At 39.0% G+C, this 20860-nt stretch overlaps 1 protein-coding gene across 1 annotated transcript in view; it reads left to right on the top strand.

The window, feature by feature from the left end:
- Positions 1-20860, top strand: part of LOC121420643 — a 166570-nt gene that overhangs the window by 105931 nt on the left and 39779 nt on the right. Inside the window, exons 100-116 of the mRNA XM_041615306.1 lie at positions 363-509; positions 3074-3543; positions 4057-4224; positions 5366-5548; positions 7009-7126; positions 7812-8118; positions 8780-8942; positions 9844-10032; positions 10912-11095; positions 14521-14666; positions 14811-14948; positions 15429-15539; positions 16320-16435; positions 16817-16977; positions 18056-18283; positions 18903-19238; positions 19847-20098. Coding sequence (XP_041471240.1) covers positions 363-509; positions 3074-3543; positions 4057-4224; positions 5366-5548; positions 7009-7126; positions 7812-8118; positions 8780-8942; positions 9844-10032; positions 10912-11095; positions 14521-14666; positions 14811-14948; positions 15429-15539; positions 16320-16435; positions 16817-16977; positions 18056-18283; positions 18903-19238; positions 19847-20098 — 3417 coding nt within the window. The remainder of the gene's footprint in view (positions 1-362; positions 510-3073; positions 3544-4056; positions 4225-5365; positions 5549-7008; positions 7127-7811; positions 8119-8779; positions 8943-9843; positions 10033-10911; positions 11096-14520; positions 14667-14810; positions 14949-15428; positions 15540-16319; positions 16436-16816; positions 16978-18055; positions 18284-18902; positions 19239-19846; positions 20099-20860) is intronic.

The following is a 20860-nucleotide window of genomic DNA, read 5'->3' as shown; positions in this document are numbered from 1 at the left end:
TTTATCATTATCATAAGGTGCCGTGGCCGATTGGTCTAAGGCCCCTGCTATACATAAAAAGTCTGGGGTTTGATCCCCGGCCTATGCCCGTGAGCAAAGCATTAAATCGACAATGCTCTTTTATCCAACATTCAAATAAATGGAAATGCTATAGGCATTATTGGTAACTTGGTGTGCACGTGTTTTTAAAAAAAATTATTAATTAATCCATTATACCGTACATCAGCAGAGCACATATATGTAGGTTGGCCAATGACTCTCTCACATTCATTTATTCAGTGATATAATGTTGCTAGAAAATGAAAAAACAACAGCAAAGATTCCTTTTATGTAACAATATATTTTATATCCTTGCTTTGCAGGTTATTACTGTAACCGCTCTATGACGCAAGAGAAGTGTCCAGCCGGGTACTACTGTCCAGTGCGGTCACCTTACCCCGTCCAGTGTCCAGCCGGTCACTACTGCGGCGAAGAATGTGGCTACCTGAATGATACCGGACCCTGCCCTGGTGAGTCTATGTTGCCAATCGCAATTAGTGACTATTAAGTTATAAGCTACTGAAATGATGCAGTTTGATTCTTTGAAACAAATTTGTGATAATGGAAAATTAAAAGTTACAGGATTTAGTTAGAAGCTACTGAAAAATGATGCAGTTTGATTGGTTGAGAACAGATTTGTCAAAGTTTGCAATTATAATACATTATATCATCTCGTTCACCCTGTTTCACAAAGCTTATTTTCAATGACAAAATACAAGTTTTGGTTGTAAGCTACTGAAATGATGCAATTTGATTGTTTGAGAGCCAGTCTGTAACAATAGTTGGTTTCAGACCACCTCGAAGTTCAGCAGTTCCAGGTATTTTCTGATTGGGAAATGTACCCGATCAGAAAATGCCAGGTAATATTAGCAATGTGAAAGCAAATTACACGTAATCTCCCCGAAAGAAAATACCCACTAAATAGTAGGTACTTGTCAAAATTACAAGAACTTTCGCGGGGATTTTTCCAAGGTCGCAGGTATTTTGGCAATGTGAAAGCAATTTACGGGAACTTTTAGCCTAGCATGTATTTGGGCGCGGGCGCATTTGGTGGCGGCTGAGCTAGTGATTTTGAATCTCGCGCCCCGCTTGCTTATTAGACCATACTGCGCATGCCTGTAACTTCAGGAACTTATCCCGAAGGGTATGTTTTGGGGCGATGTTTAGCCTAAAAAAGTGATCGGAATGTGATTTGAAACCACCTAATGACAAGTGACAGTTTTTTTTTTACAAAGTCACTGAAATGATGCATTTTCATTGGTATAGAACAAATTTGTTATCGATCAATTCTTGGCAACAATTATTGATAAAATGTTTCATGAAATGGGGCACTTATTTTAAATTAATAATTGTTCAATAATTACAGATAAAATTGTATTGATTGCTTTCAAAAGATCATGAAACTAAATGTAATCTACATGTAGAAACAAGTTCTGATCCATATTACTACTCTTTTATAAATAAATTGATGTTTGGATAGTCCAATTCACTGTGAGGTTTTAATTTACTCTTGCTTATTTTTTTTGGGGGGGGGGCTAAACTTTGATACAGAACAGTTTTTAGCTTGATTTCTAACATTTTTTTCTTCACTCTTGAAGTGTATACAACATTATGTAAGTATTCCCTATATGAAGAGGAAAAGGCTAAATAATCAAATATTTTATGCACCTTACCAATTTCATTAGTTTATCAATGTCATGCATTCAACTTTTCTACTCAGTCAAGCATTAGACTGAGTGTTCTTTGCACCATTTGAACTCATTTTTAAAAGAATTATGACCAATGTTTACTTATTTTTATGGATGGATATTATGGCCCGTATTCTGAACTGGGTTTAAATTAAACCCTGGTTTAAAGTTGTGGTTTAACTATGGAGAGCCAATTAGGGCACAAATCCCTAACAGTACACATCCAATTTATTAACTCATAATGACACCCAAATTGTTCAAAATAGTCTGGGAATGATAACTGAAGTATCATTCTTCAGTATGAAATCAATTACAGAAACAAAATAGTAAACACAAGAAATATACAACATTAATAGAATTTTTGAAATTTTTGCTCCCCATAACTTTAGCACAGAGTGAGAGCGTGGTCTAAGTTAAACCTGACTTCAGAAAACGGGCCAATATGTCTGTGCATGTTCACATGATTTTTTTTTCAGCCAAATACTGATTGAGAAATATATTTATGTAGTGAGTTGCATGTTTCCACATTGTAAATGACAGAACACATTGTAAATCACTGATAAATAAACCTTTGAGGAACCTAAAATGAAAAAAAAGTACCACTATTTGATCCATTTCCAAATCCTGATTGTTGGTCATCACTATTTTTATAATGTTACACTGGCCCTCACACTGATTTTGATTTCATGAAATTAATTTACTCAGTTTTTACATTCCGTCACTCACTGTATGTGTTGTTATTTCTGTTGTAAGGTCTATAATGGACAAGGACACTGTACCTTATTTGAAAAACCGTGTTTTAATATGCTTATTATTTTCATTGATATGTACACAGAAATGGGAAAGGTGTCGCCGAATTTCAAGTTCAGCACATTTTAAAGAATTGCCTGTACTCTCACTTTTAATTTTACAGAAATATTTTCAAATTATTTGTTGAACAAAACTGCATGGCTTTACTGTTCATTGTATTGTTATTCCTTGTACACAGTATGAAACAATGAGCAAAATGATATTTCTATTCATAATTATAAAATAAAAATACAAAATAGGATCAAATGGAATTATTGAAAATAGTCAAGTAACTGAGGTTTTCCTTCAAGTTAGCAATAAAATACATGAGTGTAATTATTGATGTTAATTGCTAATCCTCTATGATTTTAATGAATTAAGCAGAAAAAATGTATCATTTAAAATAGGCAATTGTTTATGCTATCAGCTGGATTGCCTGAATATGTACTTCCTAAGCCCATTTGTTAGGTGCACATCGAGCTTGGCTCACAAATGCTTCTAATCAAACGTTAATATTTTATTAAAAATACTATTCTTTAATTAACCCCATTCATCAGGTTCAATTACGCCCGTCATCTGTCCACTTGGTTATCGGGAGAAGGAAGGCTCCAGACGAAGCACCTTCGAAAACACCTGCGAGGTCTGCCCGGCCGGTTACTACGGCAACATGCCCGACCGTGCCAACTGCACCATCTGCGAGGCGGGCGTGGTCTGCCTGGAGGGCGCCACCACCGACTACCCGCTCGACAACACCACGATGCACGGCGTGAACTACACCAACTCCTTCCCCTGTCCCGTGGGGTACTACTGCCCCGAGGGTTCGTCGGCGGCCTCGCCGTGTCCAGTCGGGACGTTCCGGAGCGCGGAGTACGCCGTGGCGGCGTCGGATTGCCTGGTCTGTGGGGTGGATCACTTCAACCATTTGACTGGTCAGCAGGGTTGCTTCCATTGTGGTAGTCAGGCTACGACGGAAGGAGCCGTTGGGTCTTCGGAGTGTACTTGCAACGGGGCTAATCAGGAATTCCAGGTATACTTTCTTTACCTTAACCAGAGATTACAGTGTACAGATTCAGAATTATTGTTACGGGGCATTAAGAGAAACTTACATTGGATATTGCAAATCCGGCGTAAGTTCGAAAAACAAGAATTTTTGGCCATTGCAAGAAAGCCAGGTTGTAATTGAATGCAAATCCAAGTACAAATTTACATTTAACATCTTCACCTTGATTATAGGACTTACTGTTCATGTGATTTCAATTGTAGACAAGTTTCTTCAAACGCCCCATTAGACCACGATAATAGGATTCTTCACATTTTCATGTTTTGTTTTCCATTGTTATAAACAAAAATGCCTTACACTGAGTTACGATTTCATCATATAGTAGTAAATAAATAAATAAATTAGGCAGATTAAAAGACCCTGAAGTCGGAGGAATAGAGCCTCCCAATTAGACCTTTGTGACAGATGAATCTCCTAACAGTCAGCTGTTTCTAAACTTTGTAATAAACCCACCAAAAATGTCACTTTCCACCTCTTCAGTTCACTGATCGCCAGTGCATCTGTCAGCATGGATATTCCCTGAGGGCCGATGGGAACACGGAGACCTGCACCAAGACGGTCTATGAGCAATGCGATGAGGGTACCTACAGGAACCAGCAGGGACAGTGCTGGACGGAATCAGAGTGGGAAGATTACTGTATGAATGAGGTAAGGCTGGTGACTGCTCAGTAACGGTGAAAGTTATGGTGGTGGTGGTGGTGGTAATGATGGTGATATTGATGATGAGTGGGATTATGAGGATGATGATGATGATGAATATGATGACAATGATTGGGATGATGATGATGATGATGATGATGATGATGATGATGATGATGATGATGATGATGATGATGATGATGATGATGAAGATGATAGTGATGATGATGATGATAATGATGAAGATAATGATGATGATGTTGATGATGTTGATGATGATGATGATGATGTTGATGATGATGAAGATGATAGTGATGATGTTGATGATAATGATGATGGTGATGATGATATTGATGATGTTGATGATGATGGTGATGATGTTGATGATGATGAAGGTGATAGTGAGGATCATGAATATGATGATGATAATGATAGTGTATTGCACTAAGAGACATTCAATGATCAATGTTGTGAGGACATCTACCGTAACGAACTTTGATGATCCCCAATGACTGTCACTGTCAAATGCAAAATCCATGCAATTACGCTATATTATTTGACCGTCCTTCACGTTTAAAATTTTGTGGAGCTTAAAAAATCACTCCTTATTTTTTCGAGGAGCTCAATTGAGCTCCTCAAAATCACTCTCCTATTTAATGCAATACATACATTGTAAATTGTAATTTTTTCTTAAAATTGTAAATGCAATAGCTGTGTAGCTACATGTATAAATTAATCTGTTGTGAAACTAGGCCTGGGTCATTACGTTTACAAAATATTGCGCTTCTGCTTAAAAAAAATTGCTAGAATATCACATTTTACATCTTTTAAATCCATGAAATGGCCGTCTGTTTTCCATAATTCCTTGAAATTATTTGGATTTAGTCGAAAACTAACAGGAAAATGAAAAATAGGAGTGCCAGCGCGATCTTGCTCCTCAAAAATGAAGGTCTGATTTGATAATGTAATCAATAATCAATCCTTCTTCTCCAGCAATGTCAAACCCCTGAGGACTATATTGGTTTCATCAGGGGAAATGTCAAATGCAATATGCATCCAATCATGTTATATTATGTGATATAACATTACAAATAGGAATTTTTACATGGAATATTATTTACTATCTGCACACTAATCAATCCTCCTGCAGCAATGTCAAACCCCTGAGGACTATATTGGTTTCGTCAGGGGAAACCCCAACGACTGTCAATGCCAAACTGAAGATCTAGAGGAAGTCTGTAACCGAGAATGCCAGGTCGCTCAGGAGAACCGCATCACTTTGGTCTGCTCCGACCCAGCCTACATCAGGATCACAGATGAGAACGGAAATGAGGTAAAACCGTCTTTCTCTCTTCTTAGGGTGTGTTTATGCTTCCATTGCGAGGACAGAATCAGCGATTTCAAACGTCGATTCAAAACGCCTATCGTAAACGTGGTTCTGGGAGTGCTGTTTATGCTTAACTTTTCAGAGCAAATCATGATCTCCAGCTGGCTTCGCATCGTAAAGCGAGGTCAAATTGGGCGCGCCTTTTTTCGAATTTTTTTTCTCGAATTGTTGTTATTACGTAGAGATAACATGGAGCAATACGACTGTATTTAGCCGCGGATTTTCACCGGAAACATGAACCAAATGATGTCATTTAAACACGTTTACGATCGTGGTTCTGTTTATTCTTCCCAAGAAAGCCTGATTCTGGTCAAACGACGTTTACAAACGCACCTTTTTGTGAGTTTACGATCGGCGTTTTGAAACAGCGTACTTAGTCTCATGGGCCCGTATTCTGAAATCTGGTTTCACTTAAGCCCGGGTTTAAAGTTGTGGTTCAAGTATTGATAGCCAATTGTTACATAAATCACCAACAGTAGAGATATCATATTTCAGCTCATTTGGCTCTCAAACCATTCATAATTGTCTAAGAAGTATAAATAGATGATTATCGTCACCATTGAAGAATCGGGAAAGAGCACAGTAAATATGAGAAATATACAACTTAATAAAAAATTTTGACTCCTTTAGCTTCCCATAATTTTAGCACAGAGTTAGACCATGGTCTAAGTTAAACCTGACTTCAAAATACGGGCCAAAAAGTTTTCAGTTCCAGGTGTCCATGATACAGAGCTTAGTGATCAATCATAGACCAAATTTTGTAATTGATTGCACTGACCACACAGTGCAACGAATTGTGAGATTACACATACGATCAGTCACTTACATATACGTGTTACGCCACCCAAGAGCGCATCTATTTTCTTTAATCTTCTTAAATGGGGAGTGAATTGTGTGCGGTCTCTCATTGACTGTGTGTTACAAATACATAGTTTTAAAATATTTTTGTTCATACAGATAAATGTATCTACTAATACTACAGAGAATAAATTGACCTATAATTGTATTTGTATGTTTTGAGAGGAAAAGTAATTGTGTTGCTTCTTGGTGACATGATTAATTGCGGTATAAATGTATTGAGTAGATAATAAGCATTTTATCAATCAAGTGGGTCTATATTACTAGACTACACTAGCAATATGGGTCAGGAAACTGGTCAGGTATGAGTAATAGAGGACTCGAGATGGCGCTATTGGTTCGTATATGCTTTAAATGCCTCCGTCTGTTTTTCTTGTATCAAAATTAGATTATGTAAATGCTGACTACTGAATTCTTCCTTTACCATAACCTTTGTACAGAGGTCACTGGTTTCAAGTAGGGAAAGAGATACTTGGACTGCAGATTTTTATTGTGTGTTTGAGTTAACAAGAGATTAATCAGATTATCGTGATATCGTTTCTTCCCAGACGACATTTGCAGCTGATTCCCTGTCTCGGATCATCAACTCCCGTAACTCTCTGACCACGGACCAGTGTACCGCTCTGGACGGTCACACGCAGAAGATCAACCTCATCGTCACTTTCGGTCAGTACAGAACAATGATTTTACCAGGGTTGCCACTCCAGTTCCGAAAACTGTTCTTCCAGCTTATGTATGTCCTTGAATGTATCAAAGACATGCATGTTCTTTGTGGCAGGGTTGTGGTTCTATGGATAAGTCCCCCAACTTTGCACTACAAGGTGCTGGGTTCAAATCCCTGCTGCATCACTGAATGAATGAGTCAATCTTTAATTTTGGTAGATTTCCCACCCCCCAAAGGTGCATGCCATTATTGCATGACTAGATTATAGTGCCTATGCCCCAGAACAGTTAGGTTGTGAAAAGTATGAACTAAAAATGTGTTTTATTGAATAGATTTCCATATTTTACACCAGGATTTGAATCAATTGGGTGCCTGATCAATCCAAGCTGTAGAGCTGTAATATTCAGGGGCGCATGAGAGTCAGATTTTTAACTGATTTCAGATTTTTTTTCAGCTTATTTTTGGCTTTCCCTTGTACAAAAGTATGGGATCTCTTTCTACATTAATTTGTATTTCAGATTTTTTCAACACTCTTCAGCTTTTTTGTCAGATCTTTTTATTTGTGACCACTCACACCCCTGAATATAAGACCATCTCGAACACCTAATGAGGTGGATATATGTATATACACCCTTATATTATTGTTGAAAGGTTTCATATAATGTATCATTATTTTTGTTTTGATAGATGGTGGCTTCACCGGAGCTTACGATCCTAATGCAGAGGACGTCTCCAACCTTCTTCAAGACAACTCCAAGGATAGCGTCGTCGTTGCCAGCAACGATTCCGATAACAACGTCTCCCGTCGACGACGACGATCGGTCGACTTGGGATTCAATGCTACTAGGTTGGACGGGCGTCGCCGACTGATGGCGTCGGTTGAAGACCCGTCCGGTGGAACGTATACCGGTATCACCAACCCAACGGTGTGTTTGAGATACGGAGAAACCATGCTTTTCACTGTGGATAATAACAATTATCCAGTTTATGATAGGTATGTTTGGTCTTTCAAATATCTATTAGAAATTTTTAGTTGATCTTATTTGATGATAGAGTAGCAAGAAATTGGGAAACTTTGGGACAAGATAGAGTCATGTAGATTTCTTGGCATGGCGTCATTTGATTGAGATTTGTAAGGTTCCGGCGCCCACCACATCTTTATTTATTTGATCATGATAATGAGTACAAGGTATAAAGAGCAAGTTATAGATTTTGAAAAATACGAACTCGTTAAATGTGTCAGTACAAATGAAATAGAAAAAAAGGTATGAGGATAAGATGGCTCTGGATTAGGGTTCACATTATAGAATATTTTGCCTTTTCACCTGACTGTGAACTTGCATTTTATGAAAATTGATGATGTGTTATGAATTTCATTGATTATCAACTTCTTTGTTATCCCGTTGCCTACTGGAAATAGATGATTCCTGTACTAACTCTATTGAGAAGTAATGAATTCAGTGGTCAATGTTTTTTTTGTCATTTTTTTTTTTCAAGTACAAATATGTTATGATGATGTGTTTTCTATTTTCTTTCCATAATCATTAGCTTGGTAAATAATTTTTATGTTTGATTGAGTATAATAAGTATGCTTACTCATGATATAGAAGCAAAATAGGTAATGCTATTGTATGAATGATTACTTTCATGTTTAGGGAGAATCTTTATAACACCAATGAGAAGTTTGACTACGGTGGTTTTAGAGAGTTGGCCGAGCAGCAGAGTCAGGTCCTGACGAGCACGACTCTCTTCGCCTATCAGTTCGTCGACCCTGGTGTCTACGTTTTCACACTCAATAACAATACAGCCAAGAAGATGGTGAGTTGATAGTGAAAAATAGTGCACTTCATTGAGGGAATTGGTAAAAATGATACCTGTAATCTGATTGGTCCAAATTGGATCACATGATATTCAGCGAATTGCACTATTGCATCCAAAAGTACTATCCTGCACTCTGACGTCAGAGTGCAGGATAGTGCAAGGTCTGGAATTATCTAGAATTTAGATAAAATATAGCATTTGGGGCAACTCAGTAACATGGGGAGTTGTATAAAACAAACAATGCACGCATTCTTGTGCATAGAGGACCTAAATAATGAACTCTGTGCTCGACTCGCCAAATGGATATTACGCACTCGGTCCTGCAGACCTCGGTGCGGTATATCCATTGGCTCTTCTCGCACATCGTTCATTATTTGGCCCTGCCTGCACGTGCTTCAAGCATTATTTGTATATTAACGCATATGATGTCTTTGTAACAGTTCTAACACGTGCTTAGTCGAGTGCTAACAAGTGCTTAGTTGACGGCATTTGGACAGTTTCAAAAGTAACAAATGTGTAGAATTCTTTGAATGCCCATGCTAGATGATGTTTACTATGGCCCGTATTCTGAAGTCAAGTTTAATTGAAATACTGGTTTTAAAGTTGTGGTTTAACTATGGATAGCCGATTGTGACATAAATGTGCTTTGTAAACAAAGAAGTAGCACACTAATGAATTGCCATGGCAATGATGAATGTATAAGTATACATCTAGTAAGCATTTTGAACAAACATGCAGTTTACATTGTAGATATGGACTTTGCTGGCTTTCCATAGTTGCGGCTGATCGGATCGATCACCACTCTTTGTAAGACAGGGCCTGTACTTGTGTTATATATTTTTAATGAGAATTTGGAATGAAGGAATTGAAAAATGTTTCATTCTCTTATATTACCCAGTACATCCGTGTCATGGCTGAGAACGCCCAGTGTTCCGAGGAGGGACCGTTCTTCCCGTCCACACCGAGGTACATCATCCAGAATGGTATCGCCTTGGAGTCCGGTATCCTCCTGGCACCGGATTGGATCACCATTGGTTTGGTTCTAGGACTCTCTGTTGTTCTGTCCATCCTACTTATCATTGCTCTGGTAAGAACTAGAACAACTTTCATTCTTATAATTGATCTCATCATACAGGGTGTGCGGATATGATGGTGATGATGATGATGATGATGATGATGATGAGTGTGATGATGATGAAGGTGACATTGATGACAATGATGATTTTAATGATGATTGTGATCTTGATGATGATGATGGTGATGAGGATGATGATGGTGATTGTGATTTTGATGATCATGATTGTGATGATTGTGATGATGATGATGATGATGATGATGGTAATGGTGATTGTGATGATGATGATGATGATTGTGATCTTGATGATGATGATGGTGATGGTGATGTTGATGATGGTGATAATGATTATGATGACATTGATGATAATGGTGATTTTAATAATGATGATGATGATGATGATGATTTTGATGATGATGATTGTGATCTTGATGATGATGATGATGGTGATGGTGATGTTGATGATGGTGATAATGATTATCATGACATTGATAATAATGGTGATTTTAATAATGATGATGATGATGATTTTGATGATGATGATGATGATTGTGATCTTGATGATGATGATTGTGATGATGATGATGACGATGATGATGATTGTGATGATGATGGCGATAGAACGATGATGATGACGATGATGATGACGACGATGATGGTAATGATGATGATGATGGGGACAATGATGACAATGTTAGCAATGTTGATCTTGATGCTGATCAAATAGTAATAAAAAAAGTATTTATTTAAAGTTTCAAATGTCTTGTTAACCAATAGCAGTCTTTCATTTGACACCTCAGGAATTCCAAATCTGTCATACATGTGGCTTTCATAATTAGGTTTATTTTTACTACAGATGATGAAAACCAATTCCTTATTTTTACTCTCCAGATGTTGTTCCGCAAGTACGGCTGGAACAAGCAGCGGTACGTCAGGCCAAAGTTCCGCAACCTGACAGCACAGAATAACTTTGACGATCTCGCCTCAAAGGGATCCACGGTCCACCATACCAAGAAATACCACCGAGCTCTCGAAGGACAGAATATGGAGATGGAAGAAGGGGCTGGTGTACCAGGTAAGAAGATGGAGGAGAAGGAGATAGAATGAGAGAGAGCGAGGAGGGATATGTGAAAGTGGAAGAATACTTTAAAACTCTAAAAATGGTGGAAACCAGTAAAAAAAAATTACTGGTCTTACTGGTTTTTGCTTCTGGGAGTTGTGGAACATATAACTTGTTGTTTTTTTTCTGTGTGTAATCATTAGTTTTTTTTATTTTTTTAGTACTCTTTTATATTTATGTATGTATTTCATATATCCAAAGGTGTGGCAACATCTCAAGCATCTGCTTGGTCATACATCTGCTATGGTCATACATGTACCACTTCATGTCTGCAACCTTGGTATACCGTAATCATTATGTAAATGATCATAATTACACATTATTATTATTATTGAAAATTTAACCCTTTGAACCCGATAGGCCGGAATACCGGCCTACAGCCATGTGATTTCAAAAGCATGGATTCTAAATGTCAGGTGATCTTTTAAAATGACGTCATCTTTCTAGTACGTGTAGGAATATTTAGTCGATAATTTCAGTCAATGTCTGCAATGATTTTGGAAGGATTTAGCTTCAAAAATGGCCAAAATATGCCACTTTTTAGGTGGTCTGTCTATGACAGATCACCTATTGATTTCGTCAGAATTTTCTTTCTTTCTTTATTTCTTTCTTTCTTTATTCTTGGCACCTATGTTTGTCGCCAACTTTTCTCGGAATTGGCTGAATCAATTTTGCTGATTTTTTCGTCATACATAGAATCTATCATAGAGACGGCAAACTAAGCTTTTCAAGGTCATATGGTTATGATGACGTCATCTACGCGCCATTTTGTAAAATTCTTCATTTGATCATATCTTCATTATCAATTATCAAAAATTAACAATATTTACATGACATTAACTTCAGGTCAAAGGTCAACTGTCAATGTCATCAGAGGTCATGTAAAGGTCATGACGCGCGCGTACGCGCGCGTCAAAGGTAAAAAAATTCTCCAAATGGCCTATAAAATTTTTTGGGTACGTTTCAGGTCATTTTAAGCATTTCAAAAATTTGCGCGCGCGCGCGTTTCCGCGCGTAACGCCCTAACGTAACACAGAAATTCCGGTTTTTTTTACATCATTGCATTGATAATAAAATTCTGAACAATTTGATACCTTGATCAACCTTGTACAACCATTAATAACGAAATTAACACCCGTTAAACTTTGCAGCACGTGTGCGCGCGAGCTCTCACTATAGGCCATATATGGGCAAAATCATGCTTATTGAAAATTCATTGTAGCTCTTTAAATAGTCCATTGACCCCCATTTTTTTTTCATATATCGATAGAGTATTAGTTGTAAATTTGATTTCATGTCATCAATGTCCCTCAAATATATCATGACGTCATCAAAATGGCGCCTAAGTTAGAAATTTCATTTTTTCAAAAATGACGTCATCAAATTTATGCAAATTTGGTTGTAACTTCTCGAATATAAATTGTTTTTCGTCCAGATTTGGATATGTTGTAGTTTAGAATTTACTCTTTCTCCTCAGTAAACATGAATTTTCATTTTGAAAAGCGCATCATGGCGTAAAACAGCGATGAAAAGAGGCATGTCATTTTTCCTCATATTGCGTGTAATCTCTATGGGACATGACTTTTTCTCAAAACTGGATTCGACATTCCTCTATTTCGTGAGCCATATCTCCATTTTTTAGCGTCACTTTTCCCTGAGCTTTTAGTATGATGTAGCTGAGATCCTAAGCTTTCGCAAGTGTTCCCTCTATTTTTTTATCAGATGCCGGGATCATGCCCGTTTTTCACTTGCAAAATTGGAATTGTAATTCTCAAAATTGATTACGTGTAATCTCTATGGGGAATATCGTGGCTCAATGGATAACGCATTTGACTTGCTTTCTCGAGGGCGGATGTTCGAGTCCTGGGGTAAACAAGATGATTTTTTTTCCATTTTTTTTTTCTTTTTACCACCTCGTACATGATCCTTTTTGATAATTTAAAGGTACAAAAGTTAAAATTTAGCAAGATAAAAGAGATTATAATTACTTTTTTCATATCACATGTATTGTCATACATCAAAGAGACCCTTTTCACAGTGCTTTATCATCTCCCGTCTTTCACAAGTATTCCATCCATAATGAGCATTCCATTGTCATCATGAAGATCATATTGATCTGCATGAACATGGTCATAGTGGTCATGATGGCAATAATAAAGACAGACCACCTCCTTCGTCCGCATGACGAATTAAATTCTAGTTTGTGATTGCTCGTGTCGTAGGTGCGGTGATACGTGGCGATTCACGTGCTTACTATGGGGAAGCAATTGGTATATCTCACTTTGGTGAAAACAGTGATTTTGAGCCCAAAACAGACACTAAATTTGATATATGTGATTGTAGACTAGGTCTACGAGAAGCCAAACAACTTCAGCCGGCTCGGTCTGGGTACTAGCGGGGGGAAGGTGCCGTTGGGTCTCGAATCATGGGGGATTGTGTGAATGTGGTCGAGAAGTCATTTATGTGCAAATAATTCAGGGTGTATGTCACGACCGCCCCAAATAATTCAGGGTTCAAAGGGTTAATGTATTCAATCTGTGATGGTCACACTATGTACGTAGTCATGACATGCAGAAACGAATAAATAAATACATAGGCCCGTATTCTGAACTCAGGTTTAACTAAGACCATGGTCTAACTCTGTGCTAAAATTATGGGAAGCCGAAAGTGTCAAAAATTTTATTAAGATGTATGTTTTTTTATATTTACTGTGCTCTTTCCTGATTCATCGATGGTGAAGACAATCATCTATTTATAATTCCTTGATAATTATGAATGATTTGAAAGCCAAATGAGTCGAACTATGATATATATATATATACTGTTAGTGATTTATGTAACAATTGGCTATCCATACTTAAACCACAACTTTAAACCTGAGTTTAAATTAAACCTGACTTCTGAATACGGGCCATAGAGTAAAATGGGGAAGAAAGATTTTTTTTTTTAATTTAACGATATGTGGCAGTGAAGGAAAGAAAATAATTTGAAAATGAATAGAAAGAAGATGAATAATGAAAGAGGAAACAATTTTGGAAAGGGAGGAGAGGAATGAAGGAAGGAAGGATGGTTGTGAACAAATGCGGAAATGGTGTTGGAAAATTATAAATACAAGACAGTTACAAACAGTGAATGGAAGATTTCATAGCATTTATTTGGTGCCGACTGAGTTGAGGATATGAGAAAAATGTAGAAGAGATTTGTTTTGAAATGAGAAAAGGAAGCCTCTAGATTTTAGTGGCGAGGGAGAGAACTAGATTGTGATAATAATGGATATAGTAGATTGATACAGAATTAATATTTTTCTTTTGTACACAGTGTATTTAAGTTACTTAATAGGTCATAAAATTCTACCTTTATTCATCTTCCGTCTTCCATAGTGGAAGCCATACAGGTGAAGAGCGATGATTTCTGGGACTACGACAAACAGGTCGATCTCGAGGGATTCACAACCACAGACTTCTATGACCACCTCTCAAAGCAGTCGCGTCATGTGACCAGTGAACTCGGCAGACAGAAAGATGAGGTATAGTATTAAACTGGTTTTATGGTGGTTGAATGAGGCAGAGAAATTTGTAAAATAATGCGGGTTTGATGGTTGTCGAATGAGGCAAAAAAAGTAATGCGAGTGATTGTTTGATATGTCTCATTCTGTCTTTTGTTTTTCCAGGCTAAGGCCCTCTATCAGCAACTGGCAAACCAAGCCCAGTCACTCAAAGGATTATGGGTAGCAAAGCTGAACCTAAAGGGCAAGGCTGCCCTCGCTACCGAGGCTGATCTCGCTGCATATGACTCTAAAAATGCAGAGGTAATGTATATTTAACTTCATCCTTGATCTTTGAATCTGAAGTTGAAAAAGTTTAATCTTTTTCCTCCTTTTTACCTCATTTTTTGCTATTGTTGTCCCCCCCCCATCTAATTTTTGTCTTTCTTTTGGTTTCGTTATATTGATTTTGTTTTACTCTACTCTTTGTTATGATCTATTTGTGCTCTCTGTGTTGTTTGACTCTATACACGGCCTCTCTGTAAAACAGCAATTGACTGATCGACGACTATTTTGATACCACGATTGAATTAATTCAATCAAATCGTGTAAATCAAAACAAATCATATTTGCGATAATTTTCACCAGGAAATTGGTTCATGTGACAGATGATCCTAAAAAGTATTACAGTAACATACAAGTAGGTCTCTCGTGATAATGCACATTTGTGTTATGTACACATGTATTAGGCAACATGTAAATGGAGGACTTGTTCCAACCTACTTTTTGTTGTGTCCTTGACAGCTTGAGTTGGAGCTGGAGCGTCGCCGTGAGCTTGGAATGAGGATGGAAACATATCTGAAGAGACAAGCCGATATCTTGAAGGATGATGATAGATGCAGAGAAGAACACCAGGTAATGGAGAATAAGTGTAGTGCGGGAAGAAGGGAGGGGTACTGAGGGTGAGGGGGATAGGAGGGAGGGAGAGACCGAGAGGGGGGTACTGAGGGTAGGAGGGAAGGACTAAGGGAGGGAGGGAGGGATAGAGTGGTTCCATGACGTTCTTAATTTCATACACTAATTAAATGATCAACTTCAACCTTGGGTTTAACACTATACCCTACCCTAAACCAAACATAAAACCCTATTGCTACCCTAGCCCTAACCCTACATCTTAGACGAAATTTAGCAGAGGGAGGGAGGGTGGGAGGAAGGGGGTACCGACTTGAAAATTCAAACCGTCGCCTTCCTGCACCAAGGCCGTTAGCACACACTGTTCTCTACACACCAACGGCCTTTCCGCTGGAAGGCGACATGCAGTATGCGCTAACGGCCTTTGTGCAATAAGGCAGCGTGCAGTGCACGCTAACGGCCTTTCTGCGGGAAGGCGACATGCAGTGCGCGCTGCTAACGGCCTTTGTGCTGGAAGGCGATGAAACAGACTTTTTGAAGTTAAATGATAAATGCAGAGACAAATGTTAACACAAAGCCTCAAGCTTGAATGTCGGGCTAAAGAGGGAGAGAAAAGGGAAAGGAGGGGAAACCTTATAGAGATAGAAAACCTATAGACAGAGCTATACATGTAGGGGTTGAACCATTATAAACACACAATAATTCAGTCGTCCTAAGCTTGTGGATGCTAAATGAAGAGAATTCTTCAGTTTGACATTTCCTTTGTCATTTCCCGTGCTTTAGGTGTCCTTCTTGTCTGGTCTCAGCGAAGCAACCCGTCTGATGAATGAGTATTCTGAGAAGCTTTCTGCCGGTGGAGAATCCCTGGAGAGAGAGTTTGATAACTCGATGCAAAACCAGTAAGTCGACTTGAATTTTTTATTTTTTATGCAAAATTTAGATTTGCATATTATCACTTAGCTGTCAAAAATTGTGTCCCTCAAAATTCTAAGGGCTACTGGGAAAAGGCTGTATTTGAGAAATATGGTGATGGTGGCAAACTCTTATTGTCTGACAACAGTCTTCCATTTCATTTAGAGAACTCTTACTTGGCAAAAAAGAAGGTTACCACTTATTGTTTTTTCGTCCATTTTTAAGCATTTTCTGAGCTGCCTTCAAAAATTCAAATTTTGATGTACAAGGTTTTAAAAGTTTGTTTCTGGATTGAAAGCTAATAGCATATGAAATCTCAATTTGCACCATTACAAGCTAATTTTTCTTCCTATTTTCATCTTTGACAGTACTATCCGACGTGTTGGCGCCCTCTTGAGTCGCATGTCCCAAGAGGTATCTGCGGAGTGTCAGAGGATAGGAGCTTGGGGTGTTCTAGGTCAAGGTTCAGGAGGTCTTCTGGTAGTACCCGGAACTGACAACACACCTCTTCCTAGGGAAGAACTGTTCGGTAAGTATCAAGAATCATTGATTTCAGGATATGGTTGCCTGAGGTGTCCTTTCAAATTTTACCAGATTAAGTTTTAACGTTATATTTGTTTAGCCAAGTCTAATGCATTTGGCCACTTTCAAATTTTTAAACAGACTACAAATAAAAAATCTGCATTCATATGTATATTTAGCTTACTATTTCCATCATTCTTTTAAATGATGATTATATGACCTTAGTTTATAAAGTGGACTCACTCTCCCAACCCGGGGGGGGACACTCAGTATATAATGCGTAGTGGGTATGTGCCGCGGAGGGGACCCCCATTTTTACACTCAAATTTCCGTTCCAAGGCATAGCATTTTTATTTCGTTGAGAAAAAGAACAAAGGAAGCCGCTCCAAAGCATAGCATTTTCTTCTCATTGAGAAAAAAAAAGAAAAAATCCGCTCCAAAGCTTCGCATATTTTTCGTTACGCCGTTCTGGTCGCATTGATCCGATACAATGAGCTGTCATTTAGTGAAAAGCGGCCGCAGAGCGCTGTTCGACCATCGCTTCTGTGCGAGCGCACCTGGCACCCGTTCCATAGGGATGAATACACACTCGCACACAGGCGATTCATTCCAAGGACCCCCGTTTTCACAAACATTTGTAGTTCCGAAGCCTGGTCCGAGGACCCTCCATTTTACAATAAGCCCGCTCCGGAGCCCCCGTTTTTTGTCTTTCCCGCTGCTCACCCCTACCACTGTTTTGGTCGAGTAACCCCGGGCTCCCAACACACTCATGGCTCCAGCCCAGCAACAGTTCCTCTGTATATACATGTACACATATACACAGATACTCTACAAATATTCATGTGAACATTTTTATTCTAGTAAAATTGTAATTCCAGCAGAGATACATGTATTTGTGAAATTTCTGCTATGAAGACTATATATTCTTGAAAATATTCGATTTGAAATATATGTGTGCCTCCGCCCACTGTACACATTGTACATGCAGGTGGTAATTAAGGGCATTATTTCTTGATTAAAAATAAATCCTCAACCATTGCCGAAGTGTGAATGGACTTACATTTATCATGTCTCTCTAACTGCAGGTGCTGATGGTAAACTGCAGCAGACGGAGGTGACCAAACGAGACCCGACCACGGGTCTAGTCGTTCCGGTTCCAGGATCTCTGATGCTGACCGCCAACGGAGAGGTCAGGAGGGTCAAGGCCAACATGTTTGTCCATCCTCAGACCGGTCACGTATTGCCGATGAAAGGCAACGTCTCCTATGACACCATGACTTCACGGTTGATCGTCGTAACGGATACATCGTCAAGTGAGTTGAATATTTGTTTTGTGGGATACTGTACCTGATATTGAATACCTGACGGTGTAATAGTACAAACTATTGTCAAATTTTACTGTTCTTTTTGAGCAACTGATGTATTGTTGATACTATAAAGGCAGTCAATATTTGTTATATGGCATCGTACTGATGAATAGCAACTTCTCCTATGACATCCAGACATCACGGTTGATGTTATAACAGATACATCGTGAAGTGAGTTGAATATTTGCATTGTGTAATATTATACAGATATTGAATGCCTTACAGTGCAATAGAACAAAATAATACACAAGATCAATTTTTTGCTATTCTTTTTGACCGAGTGATATATTTCTATTATTGCATGAGCATAGCCAATATTTGCCTTGTCTAATATTGCAAAGTTAAATTAGTGAAATGATAATCGATATACTTCTAGCTGATATGTCATTATTATGTTGACTAATAGGGAATGCTTATGGTGGTAGGCCAGAGCATTTTATGCCAAAAAACAAAGCAAGTCGTATTCATACACTTTACGTGCAACATTTTGCCAGTGAAAGGGTATAAAAAGTATAAGTCTTGCAGCACCATGTAATAGAAATATTTTCATTCATTTACCTTACAGCCGAGCTTCCACGATCAGACGATGGCGTCCTGCCCTTCGTGCCCTACCCCATCGACCCCAACTCCGGCCTCCCGGTCCAATCCCTCATCACTGAAGCGGAGCATGCCGGTGAAATCAAACTGGGCGCGGCCATGTCCGACCCTGCCACCGGTCTCCAGTGCCCAATCCTTGCAATCACCATCCACCCTGAGACGGGCGTGGCCTATCCCCTCTGCGGCACACATATCGACCCTGTGACCGGACTGCCGCTCCCCATCGAAGTCGGGTCACTCATGGTGGATCCAACCAGCGACCAGCCAGTGCCGATCTTGGATGTTTCTATTGATATCGAGACAGGTAATATCTTTTCTTGCTTTTAACGTCAGTTTGGGTTCGTTCGTTTGTCCACTTTACATGATAAGAATACATGTACAGTAACTGATCATCATCATTTATTTAAATCAGCATTTTCCCTATTACGCAGTGTTGCTGACTCTCAGGCCATGATGACATTCCCCTTCTGCCGCTTGTTGTTTTGAACCAAATTTCATTGAAACAGTGTATGATAACAAGATGAAGTGTAAAATTCTACCATCTAGGCTTTAGACAAGCAAGTGAAGGGGTAGGCCAAACAGTTATTAGACCAGATAGATCGATAGAAGATCAAGTGGGTTTAGCCATGATGGTCTTAGACGATCTAGAAATTAAACCATCTGTTTGCAGACCAAGTAGATTTAGCCATGATAAACAATCTGCTAGTAGACCAAGATGGTTGAGCAATAATGGTGTCAGATGATTTGACAAATAGTCTGCTTGTACATGTAGATCAAGTTGGTTTAGCCATGTTGGTGTTTGACTATCTGAGAATTAGACTAGATCTTAGTAAACTATAAAGTGGATCCAAACTTTTGACCACATGGATCTTGACCACTTAACCATTCTTCTCCTCCTCCTCTTCCTCCTAGGGGACGTGATACCTATCGGTGGTGTCCAACAAACACTGACCGATGCCCACGACGCCTACAGCCCGATGGTCATGTCTGACAAGTTTGTTGAGCCTGTGAGCATGCTGACGGCCCGTATAGGTGGTGTCAGACTGGAAGGGTCGGAGGTGACTCCTACCGGTGGAAGCTACCAGTCTCTCCTGGATGCGAGCTTGATGCTGTGTGAGATCCAAGTCCTGGAGAGGATGAAGACGTACCTTGATAACTTGATGGGTAAGTGGATGCGCGCTAGCTCAGTCAGTAGAGCGAGGTATTCGTATTCCGGTGACCCGGGTTCGATTCCTACTTGGTGCGCTAGTGCCCTTTGGTAAGGCATTAATCCTCAGTACCTTAAGCCGTCGGTCCTCTGGTTGCTTGCTTACAAGCATTCATGCTTTCTAAGCAATCAGGTAAAAAATCACCACCAATCAAGTGGAGCGTTGTGGCCCAGTGGATTAGTCTTCGGACTTTGAAACAGAGGGTCGTGGGTTCGAATCCCAGCCATGGCGTAATTTCCTTCAGCAAGAAATTCGTCCACGTTGTGCTGCACTCGACCCAGGTGAGGTAAGTGGGTACCTGGCAGGAATTTATTCCTTGAAATGCCACCGCGCTGTAAAAGGCTGCGGGGCTAAAGCCAGGGTAATAATATCCAATGGAGCGCATAGGGACGCATTTGGCAGTGATATGCGCTATATAAGCATGTTGGTATTATTATTATTATTATCAATCAAAGTGGGAAATATTTGAATGATAACAAACAAATGATAGGGATAAGAGTGGGCTTGATTAAAGAAAGCTTCTAACAAAAAATTCATTAATTATCAGTACTTTTCTAAATGGTTTCTGTATTTGACAATTGTTGCTCTCAGGATGTTCAAGCATTGCTTTTCATGACATAATTTTAACATTCTGGTGTCACATTGAATGAGCTGTGCATTTGCTATGCCCTCTCAACCACTTTGTGAATGTTTTCAGCACAGATAAATAGCCATTCTT

The sequence above is a fragment of the Lytechinus variegatus genome, chromosome 8 (assembly GCF_018143015.1).
Source record: "Lytechinus variegatus isolate NC3 chromosome 8, Lvar_3.0, whole genome shotgun sequence".
Taxonomy (NCBI): Eukaryota; Metazoa; Echinodermata; class Echinoidea; order Temnopleuroida; family Toxopneustidae; genus Lytechinus; species Lytechinus variegatus.
Note: the sequence above shows the minus strand (reverse complement) of the source record. Positions and strands in the feature narration are given on the sequence as shown.